This window comes from Rhodamnia argentea, chromosome 6 (assembly GCF_020921035.1).
Source record: "Rhodamnia argentea isolate NSW1041297 chromosome 6, ASM2092103v1, whole genome shotgun sequence".
Taxonomy (NCBI): Eukaryota; Viridiplantae; Streptophyta; class Magnoliopsida; order Myrtales; family Myrtaceae; genus Rhodamnia; species Rhodamnia argentea.
Window position 1 is genome coordinate 5,017,931 of NC_063155.1, and position 24,506 is coordinate 5,042,436.

The following is a 24,506-nucleotide window of genomic DNA, read 5'->3' on the forward strand; positions in this document are numbered from 1 at the left end:
TCGCAGGCCTATACCAAATCGTAACAAAGGAATATCAAACTCAATCCTAGTGTGATCGATAACATATGTATGTGTACATGCAAATGGAGTCTCTACCAATCTTTGAAAAAAGGTAGATCAAGAACTTTATCGAATAGTCGAGAAAAACTGTTCGATTCTACGCAACTAAGAAAATTTAAGGTCCGGGGACTTGGTTACGTCGGCGTTTCCACCGACGCTCTTTCGGCACCGAAGTTGAGTGTTTTCTAAATGTATTTCATACAAAATTTTAATTCATTTTTAAACTTATGAGGTAAGCCAACGCTAAGTATTCACGTGAGTTATTTTAATCTTTTTCCAAAATTTCTAAAACTAGACTAAGTCTAAAATACTTAAACCTAGGCAAATCACAATCAATGAAATCAAGTGCGGAATCAAGGAATCATGACATTGATAAATTGCATGATAAAACCCTAATAAAGCCGTAAGGGCTTAGAAAAATGTGGTTTGGGTTTAATTTCAAAGGTGTTTATCATTTTCCTAAAAAATAATAAAATATATAAAATCTAGGGGATTTAAGCCTAAATTTATGAGAATGAGGTCAAACTAGCCTAATCTAAGCTTCTTCTATTTTTAGGGATTTTCTAAAATTTTCCTGATTTTTGAGAATTTTTTTCAATTTTTTTATTTTTATTATCTTATATATTTTTCTTTGAAAATGAGACTCAATATGTTTTTGGTCAAGTTAAAAATGACGAGAGAACTGAAAGCAAAAAGTGATATAGGTGGGATTTCATTCTATTTTGTGATTCTCAAAAGTGATTCTTTTTCCGGAATCAATTTTTTTTTTTTTTGCTCCAAAACTATTCCTGGGAACAGAATTAGAATCGGAATCAAAATCAGAATCAGAATTAGAATTAGAATCATTTACATTACCAAACATGATTCTCATCCTTTTTTGTTCTAGGGAACAGAATCAGAGAACCAAAATCATTGTCATGCAGGCCCTAACACAAAAAATTCGATGTTTTGATTAAAGTTTTTATTTTTAATTAGGAAAGTCCGTTGGATGGACTATATTAGAAGTGGTTAAATGCATGTGCATTTGATTAAATAAAATGTGGAGGACCTGTTTCGCCTTATTTGTCTGCATGTCTTTAAGCACATGCAAGGTCGGTTGGGTTTACGTTGTTGCAATGCCTTTGTCCTTTGTATTTTTTTTCCAATTTTCATTTTTCTTTCTTCTTTTTGAGTGAAGCAACTTAAATTCCTCTTGCATGTCGTGTACTGTTTTTCTAATTGATAATAATAATAAAAACAGCAACACTTGTTTAACTGTCATTTTCAACAAATGTTTAACATAACATGGAATTGTCGTCCAATTTCGACCAAATGTTTTTTTATGCCCGAAAAAGACCATACTAATAGCGCTTGCTGCGACCCGGCCCATTGACACCCCTACTTGGAGGATAGATGTAGGGATTTTGGCCACAATGGGCTTTCTGAAGAAAGTTGAGCTCGCCCAACTTCGGCGAGATCGGGAGGTTTTGTAGAGTTTTCACTTCATCTTTGCGTATCACAATGATTACTTAAAAAACGTTAGAGGAGTCACGGTCGAAATCAACGGGTTGAGGAAAATTAAAGATTTTTCATGGCTTCATGTGAATTAGTAGTGAATCTTTTTTGAGTAATTTTTCATTTTTTTATGAATTAAACATAAACTTATTGATATTTTTTTTTGTCAAAACTTATTGAAATTGAACAGGTATTTAAAAAAAAAGGAGAGATAAGGAACATTTGAAATAAGCAATGTTTGCCTAGGCACACCTTCACATGTCATTACCCAATCAACATGAAAGGCAAAAAAGAACCTTAGATGTTGAAACATGCAATGAATTAGAGGAGGCTTTTGAAAGGGCCCAAAACCGCCAAACCGGCCATTTTAACAAAAGCAGAGGCAAGATGATAGACATGGCCACACGGTCACAGAACTTGTCAAGGACATTGCACACTTTCCCCCATCGCACGTGCGAGTTCCCCTCGTGGCCGATGACCCTGACGGCCGTGGCGGGCGCCTCTCCTGGAGAAGAGGAGCACCACCATGGCAATGCCCGAGATTTGCCGTCCCCTGGCCAGCACTCTGCTCTTGCCCGCCTTTGTTGGTGAATAGGAGGAGCAAGGAGAGAGCGGCCACTACCAAGTACCCGAAAAGAAAAAAGAAATTGAGTAATAGTTTTCGTTATTCAAATTGAAACAGTTTCTAGTTGAACTCATCATTAGTCATAAACATTTTAACAATCTTAAATTTGATCCTCATGAATCACTTAATTTTTACATTCTGAGCAGATAGAAGCAAGACCGATGAACGAAGGCTGTTGCTACAAGAGGCGAGACTTCTCGTCCTTTCCGACCAGACCATCTTGTCCTCGTGTCCCACAGTAACCTTTTCTGTGCGGCATGCTATATTTCGATCTCGAGTCTATGTTGTTTTGCCATTGCTCTGATGATAATCCAGAATCATGGGTATCTCCTAAGTAAGCCTATGTTTTGGTCTGCCTTCGATCTATAAGATCGGTTGTGATCTTGCCTTGGTTTGTCCACTTCGTTCGAGAATGATGATGCAGTCGCTTCCGAAATGTGAATACAATTGCTCCTGTCGGTCTATCTGTTACCCGTATAGCGCACCTGTTATCGCATCCTCTGCTATGGTGAAGCTTAATTTCTCTGGAAGTGATTCTGCAGATCGCAAATGGTATTTGCAGGTGTGGATCGTAGGCGACGACTGCGAAGTTAATGTCCGCATTATCGGGCAGAAATGTGGCCACTGCAAATCTGATAAAACCCAAGCGGTTAGCCCTTCTGTACTTCCTCAATGACTAGTTCTATAAGTCGAGCAATTGTGCCGGCGAGGGAGGCATGACCGAAGCCTTCGCGCTTTGCACGAAATGGCAAGGACGCTTTGGTTAGTACCAGATCCCGATATATCAGTCTGATCTATCTCGGAGGGGCGCCCGCCTAAGGACAGCCCAAGTTGGCTGAGCCTACAGTCATAATTTGTGGCGTTCTTCCTCCAAACTTTTGGGGGTTGAAGCCCAGCTAACCAGCCACGGAGGTTCTGCAAAACGATTCAAAGATGCCGACATTGGGGTCAATTGATGCTGCAATTTCATCCACAATCCTACGCCATTTGGCATTTCGTCGCGGTAGTTGCTCCGAAGCTATCTTTGGCCCATGGTAAATCAAAGCTCGGTTCGTGTTCCTGCACGGAAAAGAGTTGCTACTTGTTCCCTGCTTGTTCAGAGATTGCTGGTTAATTGTTCTTATTCTGCAGATGAAAAGATATGTGCAACTTTCGACCTTTCATATGCAACTTGATAGACATTATAATTTGAAATTATCTAAGATGGACCTCCATAAATAGAGTAGAAATTAGTATTTCTTAAATATATATTTTCCCCCTATTTTCCTCTATATATATATGCGGAAAAACTCGAGATGCTAGTTGTAGTTTATGAAATTGAGACCCTTCTTTTGCTTTCTACCGTGAGAATGTCCTGCTTAATCTTCTCGACAGCGCGGTCGTCTACGTCATTCACTGCCGCCGTCACTGTCATCCTCATCCTCCCTTCGTGGGCCACGATGTGAGAGGTAATAATTTCGGCTCGATGTTCGTCAAAGACATTGATCACGTCGGTCACCAAATTTCGTCGGATGGGCGATGTGATCGCGAAGCAAGCAAGATTGCTGTTGGAAGAATGGACGCTGATCGACGTGCTGGTGGTTGTTAATTGGCCCGATGACATCTTCAGCTTCTCCAACCTCGCCATCTCTTCTTCAAGGGACCTGATGTAAAGAACTGCTTCTTGCAAAGTTTCTGCCATTGGAGCCTGCAGAAACGAGAAATTAAAGGCATGATCCATAAGTCTGAATTAAGCCCAGAAAATTCACTGGTATTTGCTTGTTGATATCACTGACTTCGATCGATAGTGAATTCCTAAAAGATAATTACTCGAGATGACGGAGATGATTTTGCTGTGTTCCAATGATCAACATGATCTCTAAGGGCAATTTGGTTTAGAATGCCGTGATCGTGTCGGTGATTCATGTCGGTTCTTGCCAAAGTAAGAAAACACCACAGCTTTTGCTCAACTGAACAAACTAGATTGACACTGTTTGTTGGAATTAAATCACAGAATCACATTTGGTCAAAATTGTGTCCTTTTTAATCCTTGTATCGACTGTAAAACAGAGTCGAGTGAGAAATGTAGACAGATGAATGGGAATGCGACGAAACCTTGGGACATACGCCGGGCACCATAGACCGGAGCTTCGAGTACAACTCGGCGATATTCTCTCTCTTGAGCTTGTCTATCTTCGAGCCCTCGAGTCTCCCTCGGTCGTCATTCTCCGGCCTCCCCTGCTTTCTCACGCTCGATCCGTCCTCGACAATGGCGGTCTTGCCACGGCCTTCCATGGAGAACTCCCTTAGGACTTCTGTGCCGCTCTGGGTCAAACGAAGTCTTGTCTTCAGAATTCGCTTTTCGCTAAGACACGTCCCATTTATGTCTGAAAACTCTCTCTCTCTCTACATGAGTCGTGTGTCTGCGTTTCGATGTCTCCCTTATAGTACCGAATCAAGAATAAGGTGGGTGGACCGTGGACTGCTCTGCCACTCGGGCACGGCGTGCTAAAACGGGAGAAGCGAGACAACAGGATGATAAAATGTTCTGTAGTTTCGGTTAACAACCTTATCATGTGATTGACCAAGAATTCTTGAACTCATAATGTCCGTATGAGTTCAATACGTTCACAACCCTTGATTTTTTAGTAGGTTCCGCGCGAGATTTATTCGATCGAGCGGTTGCGGTATGCCGAGCTCACCCGAACATAGTGCATCTAATGTCGACTTGGATCGCACACATGCTAGGTTCATGGCATGTATGTCCCTACAAGAGAAACAAAATTTAAGCGTGCCAAGTGTATGGATTAAGTATAAGTTAAAGCGGGGGAAACACCCCGAATAAAAAGTTATGACTATGATTCATTAGAATCGATCTCACTAAAGATGGAGCCATTTTCGATGTTGCTATGCCGCCGGCCGCTAAAATGAGTTATGCTTGTCTAGGACTAAATAGAGCCCCGACTCTAAATTAAAGGGGAAAACAAAGGTGGCATGAGTTTTTGGGCAAAAATTTAATTGAACGAGTAATTGAAATGCTAATCACCATATGATTAAAATCCCAACGGATGACCCTCTTAATTTGCGATATAAGTTGAGAGGATCCTCTAATTTAAGGATTTAGTTATATCATGTTGCGAATTTAGTGCGTAATTTTTTTTAAACTTTAATAAATTTGACGTGAGACACCCACAACTTAATAGCTATGACAAATTGAGCTCGACTAAATTTGCTACACCCAATACTAACACTTATGATCAACGGTGATGGAGAAATGTAAAACGAGACAAGTCGCGATCGATAAAAGCAATGGGTCAAATCGTAGAGGAGTCCGTGTGAATTGATTTCTTTCTAGACATTCTTAGTACATTTGATTTTCAGATGGACAAATAACATAAATAATTCCTAAACTTTGATTAAATATGCAATAAAATTACGAATTTTAAATTTGTTCAATGCGATCCCTGGACTTTAATTTCGCTCTTGAACTTTTAATTTATCCAATATGGTCTTTAGACTTTTGATACATGTTCGATTTAGTCTCCAGATAGTATGAAAATGTACAATGTCGCCCCTAGACTTAAGTTAACTAAATGACTAAGTTGAACAGCTTCACATTATCCAATGACTAAACCGAACATGTAGCAAATATTCAAAGATCGCATTGAACGAACGAAAAAACACATAGACGATAATACAAATCAGGTTAAAATTCAAAAACCACGTTAAACGACACTAATGCCCGTCAGGTCAAAGTTCGGCACCGTTTCCCTTAAAAATTCTGCGCCTGTTTTCGTGTCTAATAACGTGGGACATGTGCTGCGCATGTTGCTCTGCGGGTGCGCGAGTGAGGGAATATTTTCTGCGGTGGACGGTTGGAAATGGGCAGCGTACGGAGAGACAAGAGTATGATTTGTCTCAAAACTAACTCTCTCTCCCTCTCTCTCTCTACAATTCTTGGTGATTCGATTTCTTCTGATGTGAACAAATCAGGAAAAGGACGGTCCCCTCCCGACACAGCCACTTGGCCACAGCGTGCTAAAACAAAAGGGATTTGAGACCATAAGAAGATGGATGTTTCATGCGTTTGGGTTTGCATGCTTATTATGTGATCAAGGAAGAATTCTTCCATGCAATCGAGCTCATGTGGGTTCAATACGTTCATAATCTTTGACTCTTGGTAGGTTTCGAGTGAGACCTACGGGATCCAACGGTCGTGGTTTACCACCGGCATAGTACAAAACGGCGTGCATAGTACAAAATAGGGAGACCGACCGGCGTTAGATATCTTTATATTTCTATCGTATGGAACGAACACGCAACGGAAAAAAAAAAAAATTCTTGTTGTTCTACTTCTCTCATGATCCAATCTCATAACAAGTGAATCGAAACTTTAAAAAATTTAAAACTCTCCAATGAAGTAATCTAATGTGAGTTTGAAAGTAAAAGTGTCAAACGGATGAGTCGGATTGGATCGAATATGCTCTGACCCATATCGACACATTTAACATGTTTTAAATCATTTTCATACAATACAAATTTAATGACTTATATCTAACCCGACCCGTATTGTTCAAACACTTCAATATTTAATCGTATTTAGGAAAATTTATTTTTATAAATTTTTGAAAAAATATATATTCCTAAAACATTATGTACAAATTTTGTAATCTCTAAAAAAATAAAATTTTTATTTTTATTTTTTATTTTTTATTTTTTTCTTTTCCTTCTACCTCTTTTCTCCGTCTACTGTCGAGGCCTAGCGATGGCCCTCAATTAGCCACGTAAACGGTCGATTTTGGTGAGTTCGAGGCTCACCGGATTTTAAGTGAGGCATAAATAGATTTTTTAAGTATTTTAAAAATATTAAAATTTTTTAATATTTCATATTTTTTTAATACTTTAATTTTCTTTCTTTCTTTCTTTTCTTCCTATGGCCAAGGCACGACAATGGCCAAGGTAGGAGCAAAAAGAAAATAGGAAGAACAAGAAATAAAAAATTAAAATAATAAAAAATAATATTTTAACCATATTCACAAACCTATTTATGACTCCCTTAAAATAGTTGTCTTAACTAATCCATTTATGGCCCATTTAAAATCTATTTAGGACCCATTAAGTTTTTAAGCAACCCATTTATGACCTACTTAAACACCTAAGTTAACCCATTTTTTATCCACCACCATTAAATATGGATTGACTAAATATGAGTTCTAGACCAATTTGTCACCTCTATTTGAAAGTGAAGAATCATGTAACTTACACTGAAATGCGAAAAGCTTATAAGCAACCACAAAAAGGGCCTTCACTTTACTTTTTTCCAAAATAAAGAGAAGGATTTTCTTGGGATATTGGATCTTGTGTGGGTTCGCTCTCTTACATTTTGATCATCATCTTTATTTGTTCTTTTCACTTTTTTGGCATTTACATCATTCTTTTGCATTACACATTGTCACTTTCACGCTCCTTGTGAACCTATCTTTGCCTGACTCGGTTAACCATTAAACAAGACCCTGGTTCTGGGCCGTGGCACAATGAGCTTTTTAGTGGCCTCACGGCCTGGATGACGGTTGGGTTTGATTTGGCTTTGAAAATGTGCTTTGGAAGAAATGCAAATACGCTTAGCGTAAGGAGCTTTGAAAAAATGCAAATGGCATTTGATAAAAAATGCTTTGAAAAAAAAAAACTTTGGGCTAACTAATATTTGGCAAAAAAAAATTGCAAAAGGGCTTCTTGTATAATATTTCTTTTTTAAATAAAAAAAAATCAAACCTTGGACTAAGGTTGCCGGCGAGCCAGATCTGGTTCTAGTGGGCGTCGATTGTGGGCCGAGGTCGCTAGAGGTAGAGTGACCCTCGACGAAGGTTGCTCGCGCCGTTCGACCCGAGCGACGAACCCTAGGATCGCATGTCCCACCGCCAGGATCGTGCAATCCTAGGGCTTGTTGTAGGGGTCACGCGGTGCGGGGGACCCTCGCAGGGCTTCGCTCGACCCCTGATGGCCTAGGCTCGTAGCCATCGCCCCGGGGCTTCATTTTTTTTTTAATAAAATAAGAAGGAAAGAATATAAATGGCAAAATCGAAGTTTGGAAGAATTGGTGAGGGTAGTTTTAAAAGAAAAAAAAGCCTAGGTCAGCATTTAACCAAATGGTGGTCTCTATCAACACTGGGCTTTCAGCATTCTCAAAGTTGGCATTTGGCCAAATGATCTTTGAAAAATGTTGTCAAACACCACAGCATTTTGACAAAGGGCTTTGGGCCAAACACACTAGCAATCGAGGCCCAAAATATCCATACTAATCGCACTTATTATAAATAGAGATGATCAACATGCGAGTAATTTCCATATTTTATTAAGTAGTAACACTTAGTATCTTCATATTATTGAAACTTGTTTGATTAAATGTTGATTTTGATCTCTCCTATGCTTGACAATTTGACACACTCGTCCAGCCCTAGAAAATTGAATTTGGTTACATATTTTGGACGTAACTGACCCTTCCACTTTTCGGGGACCAAAGTGGAAGGGATAGTGGCCCGCCTATGTCGACGCGACGGGATAGTGACCAAACTTTTAAGTGATTCACTCAAAATTGAATTCATGTTACGGAACCTTTCAAGAGGGATAGTGACCCGCCTATGTCGACGCAACGGGATGATTATGCCGGGCCGCTTCATTTAATGCTCACCATAGCCGGATCAAAACCCTAAAGTCAATCATCGTCCCAGTTCTCTCTCTCTTTCAACTGGAGATGATCAATTCTAAGTGAGTCACTTAAAGCAACAGGCTTGTACGAAAATGCCTAGCTCGTCCTAGATATTTCCATGTTAAGTGAAAATTATGGGTAGGTTCGGACATTACGATAGGCTTGACCTTCGGACTTGGCTGGGTCCGTTTGATCAGCCCCCGCTGTCGCCGTTAATCGCAACCTCCACCTCACGAGCAAATTTGGACGCTCGGCATCCATGGCCGTGGAGGGTGCCGAGCCTCCGGGGTTTAGGGCTGCGCCGCGAGCGATGGTCGCCGTGGCGTCTCCATGGCCACAGGACTCGTCTAGTAAAGGACGGGATCCTGACCGCCATGGACGACGATGGAGATCTCGCCGTTGCTCCTATGTTCAATTTAGAAAATTAGAATCAACGGGGGAGATTTAACTCGATTCAAGGCAAACACCACCGCCTTCAAGCATTGGGTTCTCCCTGTATTATAAAGCCCCAACTACTGAACAACACGTGTAGGCAGAGTAATCTCTCTCTTCCACCCAGGAAAAAATCTCTCAGTATTGACTTCAGTTTTGACTCAGCAATCCTATTTTTGATGACATGTGAGCGAGATAAAGCCGCAAGCGGGTCGACTGGCCTTCGTTATTGATTATCGATCGTCGCCCACTTGCTGAGCTTGCCTTCTTGATCAGCCACGGCTTCAGCAGTCGTTGCTGCTGCTGCTGCTTGTCTCGCCATGATCTCCATTCAGCTGTCCGCGCTTGCTCTCGGCAACGTTTTGTCCCCCTCCTTCTTTCACCCATCACTGGTTTGCGTCGTTACGTCCTTGAAAGAATTGATGAGGATAGTTTTCGAAAAAAGAAAGCCTAGATTTGATTCCTACGAGCATTGGATTTTCAGCTTTTTCAAAGCTAGCATTTGGCCTAATGCTTCTTGAAAAAAGTTGCTAAACACCCTAGCATTTCGCCATTGGTGCTTTTGGCCAAACACACTGGTAATCGAGGCCTGAAAATACTCATACTAATCGCATTTGTCATAATAGAGATGATCAACAGGCGAGTAATTTTCCATATTTTATTAATTAAAGGCGAATATTAACCTAAGCAGATTTCATGCACAACAAGCGATTTCCATATTTTATTAGTTTGTAACACATAATATCTTCAAATTATTTGAAAACTCGTTTGATTAAATCTTGATTTTGATCTCTCCCATGCTTAATTTGACACGCCTACTTGATGACTCACTCCTCAGCTTTTGAATAATGACCCTTTCGTCAGACACCCCCACACTCACGCTGTTTGACCACAACCCCCAACTCACGAGCAAATTTGGAGGCTCGGCATCAGTGGCCGTGGAATGCGCCGCGCCGCGAGAGATGGTCGCCGTGGCTTCTCCGAGGCCACAGGACTCGGCTCTAAGGACGGGATCCCGGCTGCCATGGACGACGATAGAGATCTCGCCGATGCTCACTATGTTTATTTTGGAAAGTTAGAATCAACAGGGGAAGTTTAACTTGATTCGACGCGAACCCTACCGTCTTCAAGACTGAGGTCCTCCCTTAGACATAGAAGTCCCCAACGACTCAACACGTGGGAGCAACATAATCTCTCTTTCACCCAGAAAAAATCTCCCAGCATTGACTTACTTTTTGACTCGGTAATCGTTTTTCCATTGCAGAAACTTCCACATCCACCCGAAGTAAACCAAAAAGCTATTCCGGATGTTTTTGAAATATTTTGGAGGACAGGTGAAAGACAGGTGAAAGAAAGGAACGTTAGCCGGTCGGCTCATCTCATTATTGATTCCCGATCGCCACGCGCTTGCTGAGCTTTGCCCTCTTGATCAGCCATGGCTTCAGCTGTCGTTGTTGCTGCTGCTTGTCTCGCCATGATCTCCATCCAGCTGCCCACGCTTGCTCTCGGCGACATTTTGTCCCCTCTTCTTTCACCCATCGCTGGTTCGCGTCGTTACTTCCCTGAAAGATGCTCCTCTGTTTCGTCGTTTTCTGATTCGGGTTACTGTTCTTATAGTGTTTGGCGATTTGGCTCAAAGAGGAATGGCCTTGTTTTCATCTGGGGTTGTACTTTTTAGGACATTTGGCCAACTGGGTGTTCTCGACTGCAGTTGGATTTGTTCTTTATCTGGTTTCTTATGGTGCCTCGATGTTGCAGATGAGGTGTGCAAAGGAGTGACATGTGGGAGAGGAACGTGCAAGCCCAGTCTGAACAGCACTTTCCTGCATGAATGTGAATGTGAACCTGGATGGAAGCAGACTCTTTCTTCAAGCACTGATCATCTTCTCAAGTTCCTCCCTTGTGTAATTCCTAACTGTAATCTCTCTCTCTCTCTCTCTCTCTCTCTCTCTCTGTATTTGTCTGCAGCTACTATTGGGGATTAGAAGTTGAGATAAGAGTGCATTGATGTGAAGCAATGATCCCGTTTCATGTCTTCTGTTGGGTTGCTCTCTGTATATTACTGGTTATACAATCCATGGTGTGTAGTTTTGTATAGCGAATTAAGATCTGGTAATGGATGATTCATTCCAGCTAAGTTTCCATAAAAAAGACTTTACTAAATTGCTGATTGGGGATAGATCAATTGCTGTCATACTGCGTAGATTCTCACAAAGTTCTTCCGACTTAGTTTCATACTGTGCATAGAAGAATGTTTCCAATATTTGCTGAAGAAGACAGAAACAAGACTTTATAAGCTGGGATGATTGTCTGTTTGATCTGCCTGTTGATAATTTATTTTCAGCTAGTCATTTTTCCAAATGATTTCAGGTGGACCATATGTGGAACCATCAGTATGCAGCATTTCCTAAATGAAAGACAAGAAAATCTAATGAGGTTGTAGGGCATGATCAAATTTGAGTCTACAAACACAATAAATTTGACTGGTTATCTGTTTAAGCTCTAGTATAGTGTTGTTAATTGCTCCTTTCTGCTGGTTGTATCAGTTTACTGGGTGGATTCTCTATGGATTTTAGTTGAAGAAGGGAGTCCCAGATTGATTGTTATTGATACTTTGAAGGTGGAAAGAACCCAAAATAATCAAAGAGGAATGTGTCATAGTCGTAAATTTCTAAATTATTATTTAGCTTAAGTTGGTAACGGAGGTCAATCAAATTCTCATCTTGTCTATGGTTTTGTGTTACTCTGAGATTTTGTCTGGCGTTGTTGGTGCAACAAAAGTCTGATAAAAAAGTTTAAGCTATTAGTTGGAGAAAGACTATATGAAAAGGCACGTCGAATAAATAAATTGGGAGCCTTACACTTGAGATAAATCTGGGGAAATAAGCTCTGATGTCTTGTGAAAAGATCCGACTAAAAATGTTAATTTACTCGGTAATGGAGACTACGTGAATATAAGGGTTTTATGGGCCGGTAGACAAGCGATGTGGGATACTTTAACGATTAGAAAAAAGTTAAACAAGCAGCTGTAACATGTGATGTTGATGCGATACCTAAGCTGATGTTGAGGATGTATTCTCATTCCTCTACCTAATAATACTCAAATTTGGATATTATGTATACTGGTATTGATTTCTCGTCTAAAAAGTTATAAGACAGAGACTTGTATGATTGCTGAAAAGAAAGACTTAAAATCTGCTGTCTCAAATGCATGTTGGCTTGCGCCTTTGCTAACAATCCCACTTTCACATCCAGTCGTTCTCCCCCCAAGCTCTGACTGTACAACTAGACTTAGCATAGGTTTATCTTCTCTATGATGACATGTCTATAGTGAAACCAACACTCAAAATCATTCAATAATGGCAAAACTAAAAATGTTGATGGATACTGATCTTCCTAGAACTTTTACTATCAGACTTGCTTTCACTAGTTGTTAGCCAAATGAGAGAGAAGAGTCCATTTAATGTCATAAAGAATAAAAAAAAAAAAAATGTCACAAAGATAGGTAGTGTCAAGATCAAGGAACTTTTCTACGTGTCCAGTTGTTTTAAAGGGCAAGATGTCCTACTAAGTATCATTTATATGAGTTTGAAACTGCAGTTGACTGGGAACCACTCGATCTTGAGGCAATGATTTCTTTCATGTGCCAATGTGCATTGTGTACAAGAATGAAATATCCGATATTTAACCTTAAAGATTTTACTCTTAAAGTTTTTTTTTAATTAAGTTTATATGATTAGGTTGCTGTTCTGATACTCATTCTTTTCTTGCTTCCCCATTTTTGGCAGGCACCCTCAATTCCTCTTGCATGAAATCCCCTGCTTCAGTTGAGGAGAAAACAAAACAAGATAATGAATCAATTTTGAACCGTAACTACTTACCTTTGATCTGCTTGATGTCTCAAGTTGCTTTATGCTGGTTTGTAGATGAGTTCATGCTAAATTTGGTTGCCTTCTCCATTTATAGCCTGTCATTGGGTCGATTGCGGAGGTGGCTCCTGTAACAAGACTTCAAGTATCTCGTACAGTTGCCTATGTGACGAGGGCTACTACAGTCTCTTCAATCTCACTGCTTTCCCATGCTACAAACAATGTAAGTCCTCGTTTGTTTTTCTCTAAACAGGAAAGAAACAGTTTTCCTTATGGACCTAACATAGGTCACATCCCTCACCACATAAGATTGAAAGATTTTTGTTTTTAAGAAGTTCAGTGGTTGTGAGAAATGGTGGTTCTCTAAGGATTAGCATTTCCATTTTTCCTAATGCGCCAAAGATTGGTGAGCCTAATAAGGTAATTCCTTTGTAAGGTGCAATTGGAATGGATTGCCCGAATCTTTGGCTGTCATCTTCGAATAATACTGCTTCAGCACCCACTTTGGCAGATAGTGATGGGTCTAGAGGTAAGGTTTAAGCAAAGTCCCAAACTCAATTGGCTTTTGAGCTCTCTGAAATGCAATAACTACTCTTTTGCTGCTAGTGAAAAGTACAAGGTATACTAACAAAGGTTTATGTGTTTCATTTGTGTTCGAAGAGAAAGAGGATTAATTTACTTGAGTTCAAGCATAGGGATGAAAAACTAAAGAAAATTTCTTTGGAGAAGTTCAGTCTTGATGCGGAAGAAATTGACAAGGGGAAAGTTGCAGTTTATGTTTACTGAATAAAATCCATCAAGAGCTGGCGAAAAAAGAAAAAAGGAAAAAGTATAACATCAGTCAAGGGACTTTGTTCTTAGGCTGACTCATGCCTTCGATGTCTCTGTTCTTTCTGCAGCAGGCTCACTTATGCGAGGGAATTCTCACTGGTTGGTTGCCCTGTTGTTCTTTTTGGGCATTGTTCAGTGCCCGTAAGGCAAAAGGTAAAGAAGAAAGCTGATATCTCTTGTGACATATTCAAATCGCGGATGACGTTCCTGTGAATAACCTTATGCGGAGGTCCATTTTGATACCTGATTTGTTGTACTGTTAGAGCTGTTGTGCAGATTAGTTGACTGAACCCAACGGACAAGTGAATGTGAGTGAATACAAGTTTTCATGAGAGTGACACGTAAGTAGATTATCCAAATCTCATGCTTGTATTATTTCTTTTATTTTCTTAAGTTCTAGCACATAAATCGTCTTGCTCATGAGCTCTTTCTTTTTATGCTTATTATTTATAACAAGAATGTAGGAGTATTTCGCTGTTTACTTTTGCAAGAAGCTTTACTGTAACAATGTGCCGAGACAGAATATTCAAGTGGTGAGCAATGATAATTTATCTCTATTTATCTATCACCTAAGCGGCAAGCTATCTTTCCCCGACATGGTGTTAGGATGTTACAGTTGTGCATACTTTCTTGACCAAATATGTCCGGTACGTCGAATAACATGTAAGGTGCCTAATTGCTTCGTATCTTTCCTCATTGCTTCATGCATGCAGAATGCAAACGATGCAGAGTTCTATTAACAACTTCAACAGAACCATAAAGACTATTATACCCTTTTACATTAAAGTAATTGTTATCAAAATCATTCTCTCCTCTTTATTTCAAGCGAGAGCTATTATTCGCCTGCCCAACTCTAGAAATTGGAAGAGTCAGACTGGTTTAAAGAATAAGGGGAAGAGGAAGCCTTTCTTCAAAATCGATGCGAAAGATGTTGTGGCTAGGCAAGGTGCGTAGCCTTCTGAGATGGGATGTCAAGAATAAGCTCTTTTAGGATGACGTCAAGTCCGCATGGCCCTTATGGGCTAGGCCAAACATGTGCCACAATGGCAAGGGCAAAGGCACAAAGTGAAGCAGCTTTCCCAATTCAAGACATAGGTTAAAAAGCGGAATGGGGCAAGGCCGAGGAACCGTCATCCCCTCAATTTCTTCAGTCTGTCAAGGCTAGCAAATTTTCTATGGTAAACAAGAAGGCATGAGTGGTTTGGCAACAAGATTGAGTTGCAACCAGTAGAGAATGATCCTCAAAATCTTTTGGGAAGTCTGCAAGGGGACATGGAGGATCGATGGCAGCAGCGCCAGAGGTGCATGCCAAAGAAGGGCCAGTAAGTGGGTCTATCGTCCTCCTCATTATAGTCTATTATAGTCATAGTTCTCCCTGCTTCGCTATGTGGAAGAACTTCAATCCACATCAAATAGGCATTTACTTATGAGATTAGTTGAGTAGGCTTGCGTTAGTTGTCTGCTAGTTGATAGATAGTTTTCTTTAATACTCTCCCTCAAGTTGGAGCATGGATATCAAGCGTGCGTAGCTTGTTACGTATATGCTCAATCTTACTACTTTCTAGAGATTTGGTGAAAATATCAGCTAGTTGTTCACTAGTCCTAATATAACTAGTAAAAATAACTCTAGCACGAAGTTTTTCACGGACAAAGTGGCAATCAACTTCAATATGCTTGTTACACTCATAGAATATTGGATTTGAAGCAATATGGAAAGTCGCTATATTATCGCACCACAACTTCATTGCCGCGGGATCTTCGAATCCAAGTTTAACTAGTAGCTGATGCATCCAAATTAACTCACAAGTAGCTTAAGTCATGGCTTTGTATTCTGATTTTGCACTTGATTTAGCCATAACACTTCGCTTCTTACTCTTCCAAGAGACTAGGTTTTCTCCCACAAAGGTGCAATAACTTGATGTAGACCTCATATCTATAAGAGATTATGCCCAATCAACATCCGAGAAGGCTTCCACTCTTATGTAACCATGATCCCGATAAATGAGATGACAACCTTGAGCTTTCTTCAAGTCTGTCAGAATTTTGATTAGAACATCCCAATGTGAGGTATGGGGGGAAGATATAAACCGACTCACAACACTCACCAGTAAAGAAATATCAGGTCGAGTGATAGACAATTTAATTTTCCGACAAGTCTTTAATACTTTTCCGAATCGTCTAACAGTTCACCTTCCTTTGCCATCAATTTCGAGCCCACTTCCATTGGTGTATCCAATGGTTTAGCTCCTAGCATACCTGTCTTTGTAAGGAAATTCAAAACATATTGTTGTTGTGAGATATAAATATATTTCTTCGCTCGTGCCTTCTCGATACCCAAGAAATATCTAAATTGTCCCAAATCATTTGTATGAAACTGCTATTGCAAATACGGTTTCAACTCTTTAATCCCTATAGAATCATCTCCAGTTATGATAATATCATCTACACAAACTACAAGAATATCCAACCAGCTCTAGAAACGCGGTAAAACATAAAATGATCTCCAGTATATCTACACGGCTCAAATTGGAGTATCGGCTCAATAAACTTCTTGAACCAGGCTCTAGGAGACTTTTCAAATCAAATAAATATTTTTTTAACTACAAACATGGCCAAACTCCCCCTGAGCAACAAACTCTAGTGGTTGCTCTATATACACATCTTTTAGTGAATCTCCATGAAGAAATGCATTCTTAACATCAAGTTGAAAAAGAGTCCAACAAGCATAAGTATCCAAAGAAAGTAAAAGACGAACGTGGGTCATCTTAGCCACCGGAGAAAAAGTATTACCATAATCACCCCACGAACCCGTGCTTATCCTTTAGCAACTAGCCTGGCCTTGAGACAGGCAATAGAACCATCAAGGTTAACCTTGACAATAAACACCCACTTACATCCAATGGCCGCCTTTCATGCAAATAAAGGAATAAGATCCCAAGTCTGGTTTTGGTCCAGTGCCAATAGTTCCTCTTCCATAGCCGTGTTCCAGCCTTGATTAGTTAATGCTTCAAGAACATTTTTAGGAATAGGGTGTGTATCAATATATAGGTTGGCCCGACACAAGGCATATAAACCAGAATATGAGACAAACTATACAATAGGGTGTTGGGTACAACTATGAATTCCTTTGCGATGTGCAATAGGGATATCAAGGTCAGTATGTGATTGATTTATCACGGGCTCAGAAGACGAAATAGGCTGAGGTACATTTGGAGGGGCTTCACATGCTGATGGGAATGTCCGCTATAAACATACTAGATTGGTGGAGGAATAACTGGAGAGTCCGAAGTGGATGGTGATTCCATAATAACGTATATCAAGGAATCATCATCCACTGTGGGAGGCTCCATTCAATTATCAAAATAAACAATAGAGTAAAAAAAGGAGACATCTGCGGTGGTGAAATACATATGCAAAGGAAAGTAACAATGTTAACCCTTTTGGGTAGGTGAATCATAGAAATGCATTTAAGAGATCAAGGATCAAGTCTGGAAAGTCCTAGATGATGGTCACGAATGTAATAAACACAACCAAATATACGAGGTAGCAAATGAAACAAGGAACGAGAAGGAAAAAGAAGAGAGTTGGGAATTACACCTTTAAAACTAGAGGATGGCATGCGATTAATAAGATAACATGCAGTCATAATAGCATCATCCTAAAAGGATTTATCTACATTCATTTCAAACATCAAAGAACTAGCAACTTCTAACAAATGACGATTTTTTTTTGGCGATATCGTTTTATTGTGGTGTATTCGAACAAGAAGATTGATGAATGATGCCTCATTGGGACATGAATTCAGAGAAAGTCTTAGAAAAATACTCTTTGGTATTCTCACTTCGAATAATACAGATAGGAGCTGAAAATTGAGTATGTACTTCGTTAAAAAAGGCACAAAAAATAGAGAAAAACTCAGAATGACTTTGCATTATATATAGTCAAGTGGTTCTTGAATAATCATGTACAAAAGTAACGAAATACTTGAAATCCAACTTTGAAGTAGTAGGACATGGACCCGAAACATCATAATGAACTAAAGCAAATGGCCGAGAAATTTATTGATTAACTTTTGGACTATAACACGGTGCAAATTCCCAAATTAACTCGACTCACACTTAATACTAGATAAAGAATGACATCGTGAATCTAACTTCTTTAAACTTCCCAAATAGGGATGTCTCAAGCGACAATGAATTTGATGTGGAGAAACCGTTGAACAAGTAACAACGATAGCATTGTCAAACACGTACGGCCCCCTTGACATATGTCCTTTACCAATCGTCTTCTTCGTCTTCAAATCCTGAAAAACATAGGAATTATGATAGAAAGTTATGGAACAATTATATTCTTTGATAAGATGGTTGACATATATAAAGTCAAATGGAAAATTTGGGAGGTACATGACATAAGATAAAGATATGGAGGATGTCAGGGGAACTGTGCCCATCTCTTTTGCTGTTGATAGAGAACCATCAGCTAATGTAACATTAGACATAAACTCATGAAAGTTAGAAAAGATATATGAAACTCCAGTCATATGATAGGTAGCACTTGAATCAATGACCCAAAAGCAAGAGGTAGATGAAAGGCACAATGTGGCACTATCATGTCGAGCAAAAGTACCTATGAAGGAGGAAACTAACTGAGAAATCTAGAACTGATTGTATCTAGCAAATTCCTCTTCTGACATTCTGATCAATGTTCCTCCTTCATATGACTGCGAAATGACATCCGACTTTACTACATTGGCTACATTAGCCGGAGTCGAATGAAGGGGCCTTCCATGAAGCTTATAGTAAAACGTTAAATGTGTCCATGTACAACACATTAGTGACATGCCCATGCAAATTTGGTATGTATTACCAGAGGTATTATTATATGAGTGTGGTTGACCTCTACTAAACCCACAACCACTACCAAACCCGTAGCCACTACTACCACGACGACCACCACCATGACCGTAACAATCACCATGATTCCCTTGGGTTGCCAAAGCCGAGGTATCACCTGTGAGAAATTTATCCTTAGATGATTCACTTGAAACCCTTAAGACATGAGAAAAAGTTTCCATTAGTGAAGCCACATTTTTTGCTCAAAGAATTTGTGTACCGAACTGCATCAAATTATGGTCCTAGTATTCCCAAAAATCCCATAACAGCCAATTGTTCTCGCTGTTCCTGCATCTTCTTAACATTAGAGGCAATTGGCAAAAGATAATTAAACTCCTCGTACATTAGTTTAAAATCAACAAAAAACTTAGTAATGGGTTGACTCTTTTCGTCGGCTCTAAAGAAATCCTGGGAAATTTCATAGATCCTTGAGAGGTTATTTTGTCTAGAATAAAAGGACATTTAAGTAATCCCATAAATCCTTAGTTCTAGTGGCATGTGTAACCAAGGTAGCCACATGAAATTCCATATAATTCCATATTTGCCTAAGAATTCTAGCATCCATGGTATCCCATTTTGTATTAGCAGCAAATCTTTCACCTGTTAAATGATATTGCTCCCTTTTAGTCAATATCACCACCCCAATTCTCCTCCATTGCTGGAAATTGGTGACACTAGCAAGCTTCCCTTACGTCAAACGACTAGAGGATGCAATCATGGCCTTAGTCACTACTCCTTTGCTCTTTGCCATAACATGGGCTTCATAAAAATCTTAAGACTAGTAAATTAGAGATCGGATACTTCTACCAAATTAGAAACAAAACTCCACAAACCATCACAACACCACTAATTACTAACTAAATCAGCATCTTCAATCTCACATAAATAAGAAAACCAGCACTAACAACCAATAATCAAGATCCTATAATCAACAGCCGAGACCCCACAATCCAATACTCACATCATACATCAATGAGAACACCAACAAAAGCCAAGATTCCAAAAATTCACAACCAAAAGTCACATCACTATTGAACAGCCCCATCACCAATACAATTGCAGTCACCAAATAGAGCAGAACATTAGCAGACCATCAAGAACATTAAAAATAGACCAGAACAGTTAACTAGAAGGGGCCGGTTGACGCCAAAGCTAGGCTCGCCGGCCTAGGCAATTTCGGAGGACCCTAGATCTGGACTCGGCGGCCTTGGGTGACAAGGGGTATAGGCTTCACCAGCCTAGGCAACATCAAGTCTTGGCTGGCTGGGCCTGGGCAACCTTGGATTTGGCTTCGCTAGGCCTAGGTGACTTCGGATTTAGGGTTTTTGACGAGCTTCGGTGAATTCGACATGTGGCTGGCAATTGTCGGTGGGAGGTCAACGACGATCGACGATGGTGGTCGACTGCGGGTGGTCGACAGAGGTGGCTACCTAGGTTTAGGGTTTCAAAAAGGCTCGGATATCATGTTGAAGTTCTTAACATAGCGCATTATTTTTATTTGATGAAAAGAACGATATACATACATACTAAAGTAAACATTCAAAACCCACAAAGACCATTATACCCTTTGACTCGGGTCGAGTCGGGTTTGCTTCGGCTATGTCTTGATTTTTCTTTTATTTTCATTGTTGTGAAAGGTGGTGGAATGAATCCATGCCTATGCTATTCCTTATTATTATTATTTTTTTGGTCGATGCTATTCCTTAATTAAGTTGAGGGAAACTACATTGAATGGATCGACCTTAGAGCTGATGAATTTGTTTGGGCTAAGCAATGATGATAAGGGGAAAAGGATCGTCGGAGTGAATCGTAAAGAGGCCCAGAAAAAGATTGCAACCCGTGCATGGCCGCCTACAAATCACGGGTTTCTTGGGTCTTGACAGTATGTTGCAATGTTGGCGTCGTGGATCCTTATCTCCTTCAATTAGTTAAAATGGACTCTTTTCATGAGAAAGAAATGAAAAGAAAAGGAAAGATCCTAACCAGCTCATCAAGTTGTGCATTTTTTTTCAGTTAAGTTCTTGAACTTTTAATCTCTATTAATCAGGTTTTTTAAATTTGCATAAACTTTCTATTCAGATCAAACTGCTCTGAGTCCATTCTTCAAAGCCAGCATGGGTCTGAATCTCCACAAGAACCACTTTCAAACTGCGATGATAATGAAATTTCTCCGTATGAGTACTTCCTCCAAACCTTCTACATTAGACTCCTGATGACTCTAATGAGCACATCAAATTCAATTGACCTGATTTGAAACCGGACAGACTTATAAAATATAGGCAAATTCAAAGATTTGGTTGGATAATTTAGAAATCCAAGGGTTTAATTGGAAAAAACTACTAAGCTCAAGGACCTAAATCCGAATGTTAACTACTTAAATGTCATAATGACACGTGGTATGATGGTACAGTAGCACAAGATTCTTTAGCACCGTTTGTTTCACAAAAAAATAAATGATTTGAATTTTTTTTTCCTAAAAATGATGGCTCAAAACAAAAACAAAAATGAACAAACCAAAAGTATTTTCATCGTTCACGAAAATTTTGAAACTTAAATTGTGGTCGATAATGAAAAGATTCCTCTTTGACTAATTATTTCGAGTGACATAAATGATTGTTTTTACAAAAATATTTTTCAAATTATTAACTATTCACGAAACAAACGGATTTATCTCCAAAATTGTTCCTCTCTGGTCTCTAATAGTAAAACTAACATATGCTTATATGTATGTGGCTTCATAATCTATCTCTATGAAAAGCTTGTATCAAACTTTGACAGTCAAAGGACCTCACTAGTCATCACACTAAGGGTGCCTTTAGCAACGATTTTAATCCAAAAAATCAATTCTGATCAAAATTGATTTTTTTTTTTCTGATTATGTTCCTCGGACAAGTTTTAGAGAATTAGAAAGTATTTGTTAATTGTATAAAATTTCTGTTTTCGGAACATGAATGCAATTGGTAGCTGCATAAATTTTATGTTTCCAAGAACAATTTCTCTTCCCAATTTTTTCATTTAAGTCAAATAATTATGTTTTGTCACTATGTAGCATCATTAATGAAATGAATACAGATCATGCATAATCCGTAATTATGCTATTTATTTCTTGGAGCATGAAAGCATATGCAAGATCTTTAAGAAAGAACATAAGCTTAATAGGCAAGTTGCACTTAAATTTCGATCTTTTTCTCAAGAAAATTACCAAAAAAATGCTAAGCCTATCGCAATTTTGTCAATTTAGTCTTAAACTTTCTTTTTTCTGTCAATTGAGTCCTAAACCTTTTGCAATGGTGCCAATTCAATCCATTTGGCTGGCCGGTCGGCATTGACGCGATAGATTTTTAACAATAATTTAATATTTTTGACTGTTTTAATAATTTTTTCCTTGGTTGATGGCAGCGGGGTTGCCGGTCCAAACCAAAAGAAAACAAAAAGAGAAGACATAATAAATTATTTAATATTTTTCACATCAGCATTGGCAAGGCCACTTCAAGCATCACCGGCCAATTAGCTAAATTAGCACAAAATAGGAAAAAAATAAAATAAAAATCAAAATATAATGAAAAATTTGCCACGTCGGTGTTGGCATTGTCACATAGTCTTGGCCAATCAAATAGACTGAATTGACATAATTACAAAAGGTTTAGGACTCAATTTGCACAATCGCAATAGGTTTAAGACTCAATTGGCACAATTGCAATAGGTTTAGTACTTTTTTAGTAATCCTTATATTGTTTCTCAAAAGTGATTTTCGAACAAAGAATCAATTTTTATTTTTATTTTTTTTCTACTCTAAATATGTTATCGTGAACATAATTAGAGAATTCGAGAACCGGAATCATTTAAGTTACCAAACATATTTCTCACATTTTTCTATTCCGAGGAACATAATTAGAAAATTAGAATCATTGCCAAACAAGCCCTAACAGTCCCATTGAAGTCTTAAACTTATTGTATGGATGCTAATTCAGTTTTAAACTCTTTAATTTTATTGATGCAGTCCTAATCTTTTGAGCAAAATTTCAATGTAGTTATTCTGATCTACTTTCGTCGCAAATCGTTGACGTAATAATCCAATCATCATTGGTCATCTTACGTGACATGTCATCACGTCAGCAACTTCCGACGAAAATTGATCGAAAAGACTACATTAGAATTTCATCCAAAGGTTTATGATTAAATTGAAAAAATTAAAAAGTTTAATATTGAATTACCATCCGTATAATAGGTTTATAACTGATTGAGGTAATTTTCCTTGCTAATTAGCTACTTATAGAGTGAAATTATCAAAGGCAGCGTGGAAGTTGGTGGTAAAATAGAAATTTTTTCGATTCAGGATGATTTTTTTTTTTTTTGGGGGAATCTGTTTCATGTGCTTGTGGTAGGCGAATTACAAACGATCACATCTACCCCTAATGAAATGATCACTTCGATTGGATTGCCTATCGAGTGGGTACGTACCATGGTCCATTGAAGGTGAGGTTGAAGTTCAGGGTATTGAAAGTTTCTTATTTTCACGATGGAGTTGAAAAACTAGTAAAGTGCTACAAGAGAGGTCCGAGGATTAAATTCTAATCGGTTGGATCGGTGACTGGCTGGAGGAGGAGGAAGGAGTAAAAAAACAAAAAATAAAAAAATTCAAAAAATATTGAAATATTATAAAAAAATCATCCATGAGAGTGCCGGTTGGCCAAAGTTGATCGGATAGACTGAATTTGTAAAAATGCAAAATGTTTAAGACTGAAGTGGTAAAAAAAATTTAGGACTAAATTGACACGATTGTAATAGATTTAGGACTTTTTTTTTATAATTTTCTCTTATTTTTGGAGATGACTTGATAAAGTTATAGCTGTTAAATGCATGGATTAGTGAAGTTTGGCAGATTTTCCGTAAATTACGCATCAAATGAAAATCTGAGGAGAAGAAGAAGGAGTAACTTAAAATGCATAGAAAGAGTAACTTACGCATCAAACTCTAAAAACCTCACCTATCAAGCTGGCCCGACACTGGAAGTGGCACATAGCGGTCGCTCATTGGCCGGTGGCAGGCTGACGTCATAATTTCTTTTTTAGAAAAAGAAAATATTTTTCCTAAATTTGACTAAACTTTGACCGATGATAATTTTTCCGGTCCAGCCATCAATTACCATACAATGCCCATGGAAAGCTGATGACTCTAAACTCTAGAAAATGAGGTACATTTTTCCGAAAAAGTGTTAGGTTCACCAATTTCTGAGAATCGAGTCAAACTAATGGGTCCAGTGTCGAAAAGCTTATGAATTAATCTTTTGACGTGGAATGAACGGATCAGGCCAAATCATAACGCTCCAAACATAACACGATTGAACGATCATAATCGAAACATGTGTATCTTAAGCATCAGCCATTTGATTCGAACAAATTGAGTGTCATCATAAATCTTAAGATGAATATACTCAATTGTACACTTTGATCAAACCTCAAAATAGGACATAGATTTTATCAATTTTCTCAACGGTCGGCGAGGCGTCGCGGCCCTTGTCTAGCGGCCGCAAGGGCCAGGCAACGCTCGCCCAGCTGCCGGTGAGGGCCCAACAACCCTTGCCGGTCAACGAGAAAAGAAGAATAGAGGAAAAAAAA

At 38.9% G+C, this 24,506-nt stretch overlaps 2 protein-coding genes and 1 long non-coding RNA gene across 10 annotated transcripts; 1 reads left to right on the forward strand and 2 right to left on the reverse strand.

Annotated features, from left to right (window-relative positions):
- Window positions 1–3,488: 3,488 nt before the first annotated feature.
- LOC125315463 lies at window positions 3,489–4,508 on the reverse strand. Its single transcript, XM_048280616.1, has 2 exons — window positions 4,274–4,508; window positions 3,489–3,866 (listed from the first exon to the last, which is right to left on the reverse strand). Exons 1-2 carry the CDS (start codon window positions 4,451–4,453, stop codon window positions 3,489–3,491), a joined length of 558 nt encoding a protein of 185 aa, XP_048136573.1. The 5' UTR covers window positions 4,454–4,508.
- A 6,060-nt stretch (window positions 4,509–10,568) lies between these two features.
- Window positions 10,569–14,670, forward strand: LOC115745722 (protein lin-12-like). Of its 8 annotated transcripts, none has more exons than XM_048281373.1 (7): window positions 10,569–10,840; window positions 11,055–11,213; window positions 13,085–13,165; window positions 13,263–13,388; window positions 13,602–13,694; window positions 14,068–14,149; window positions 14,518–14,670. In XM_048281373.1, exons 1-6 carry the CDS (start codon window positions 10,732–10,734, stop codon window positions 14,139–14,141), a joined length of 642 nt encoding a protein of 213 aa, XP_048137330.1. In that variant the 5' UTR covers window positions 10,569–10,731; the 3' UTR covers window positions 14,142–14,149; window positions 14,518–14,670. The 8 variants fall into 8 exon arrangements, with proteins under 8 accessions (XP_048137330.1, XP_048137329.1, XP_048137331.1 ...); XM_048281372.1 differs by lacking the exon at window positions 14,518–14,670 and adding an exon at window positions 14,260–14,473; XM_048281374.1 differs by lacking the exon at window positions 14,518–14,670 and adding an exon at window positions 14,273–14,473.
- LOC125315662 lies at window positions 12,707–17,405 on the reverse strand. Its single transcript, XR_007198934.1, has 3 exons — window positions 17,056–17,405; window positions 15,858–15,861; window positions 12,707–12,716 (listed from the first exon to the last, which is right to left on the reverse strand). It is a non-coding gene; the product is annotated as an uncharacterized LOC125315662 (long non-coding RNA).
- Between the last annotated feature and the right edge of the window lie 7,101 nt (window positions 17,406–24,506).

Coding starts and splice junctions, on each gene's coding strand:
- LOC125315463 (XM_048280616.1), bottom strand. CDS start 4,453: ATGGAAGGCCGTGGCAAGACCGCCATTGTCGAGGACGGATCGAGCGTG. Junction 3,867..4,273: donor TGCCCGGCGTATGTCCCAAG/GTTTCGTCGCAT, acceptor TCGTTTCTGCAG/GCTCCAATGGCAGAAACTTT.
- LOC115745722 (XM_048281371.1), top strand. CDS start 10,732: ATGGCTTCAGCTGTCGTTGTTGCTGCTGCTTGTCTCGCCATGATCTCC. Junction 11,214..13,084: donor CCCTTGTGTAATTCCTAACT/GTAATCTCTCTC, acceptor CATTTTTGGCAG/GCACCCTCAATTCCTCTTGC. Junction 13,389..13,601: donor TTTCCCATGCTACAAACAAT/GTAAGTCCTCGT, acceptor TTCCTTTGTAAG/GTGCAATTGGAATGGATTGC.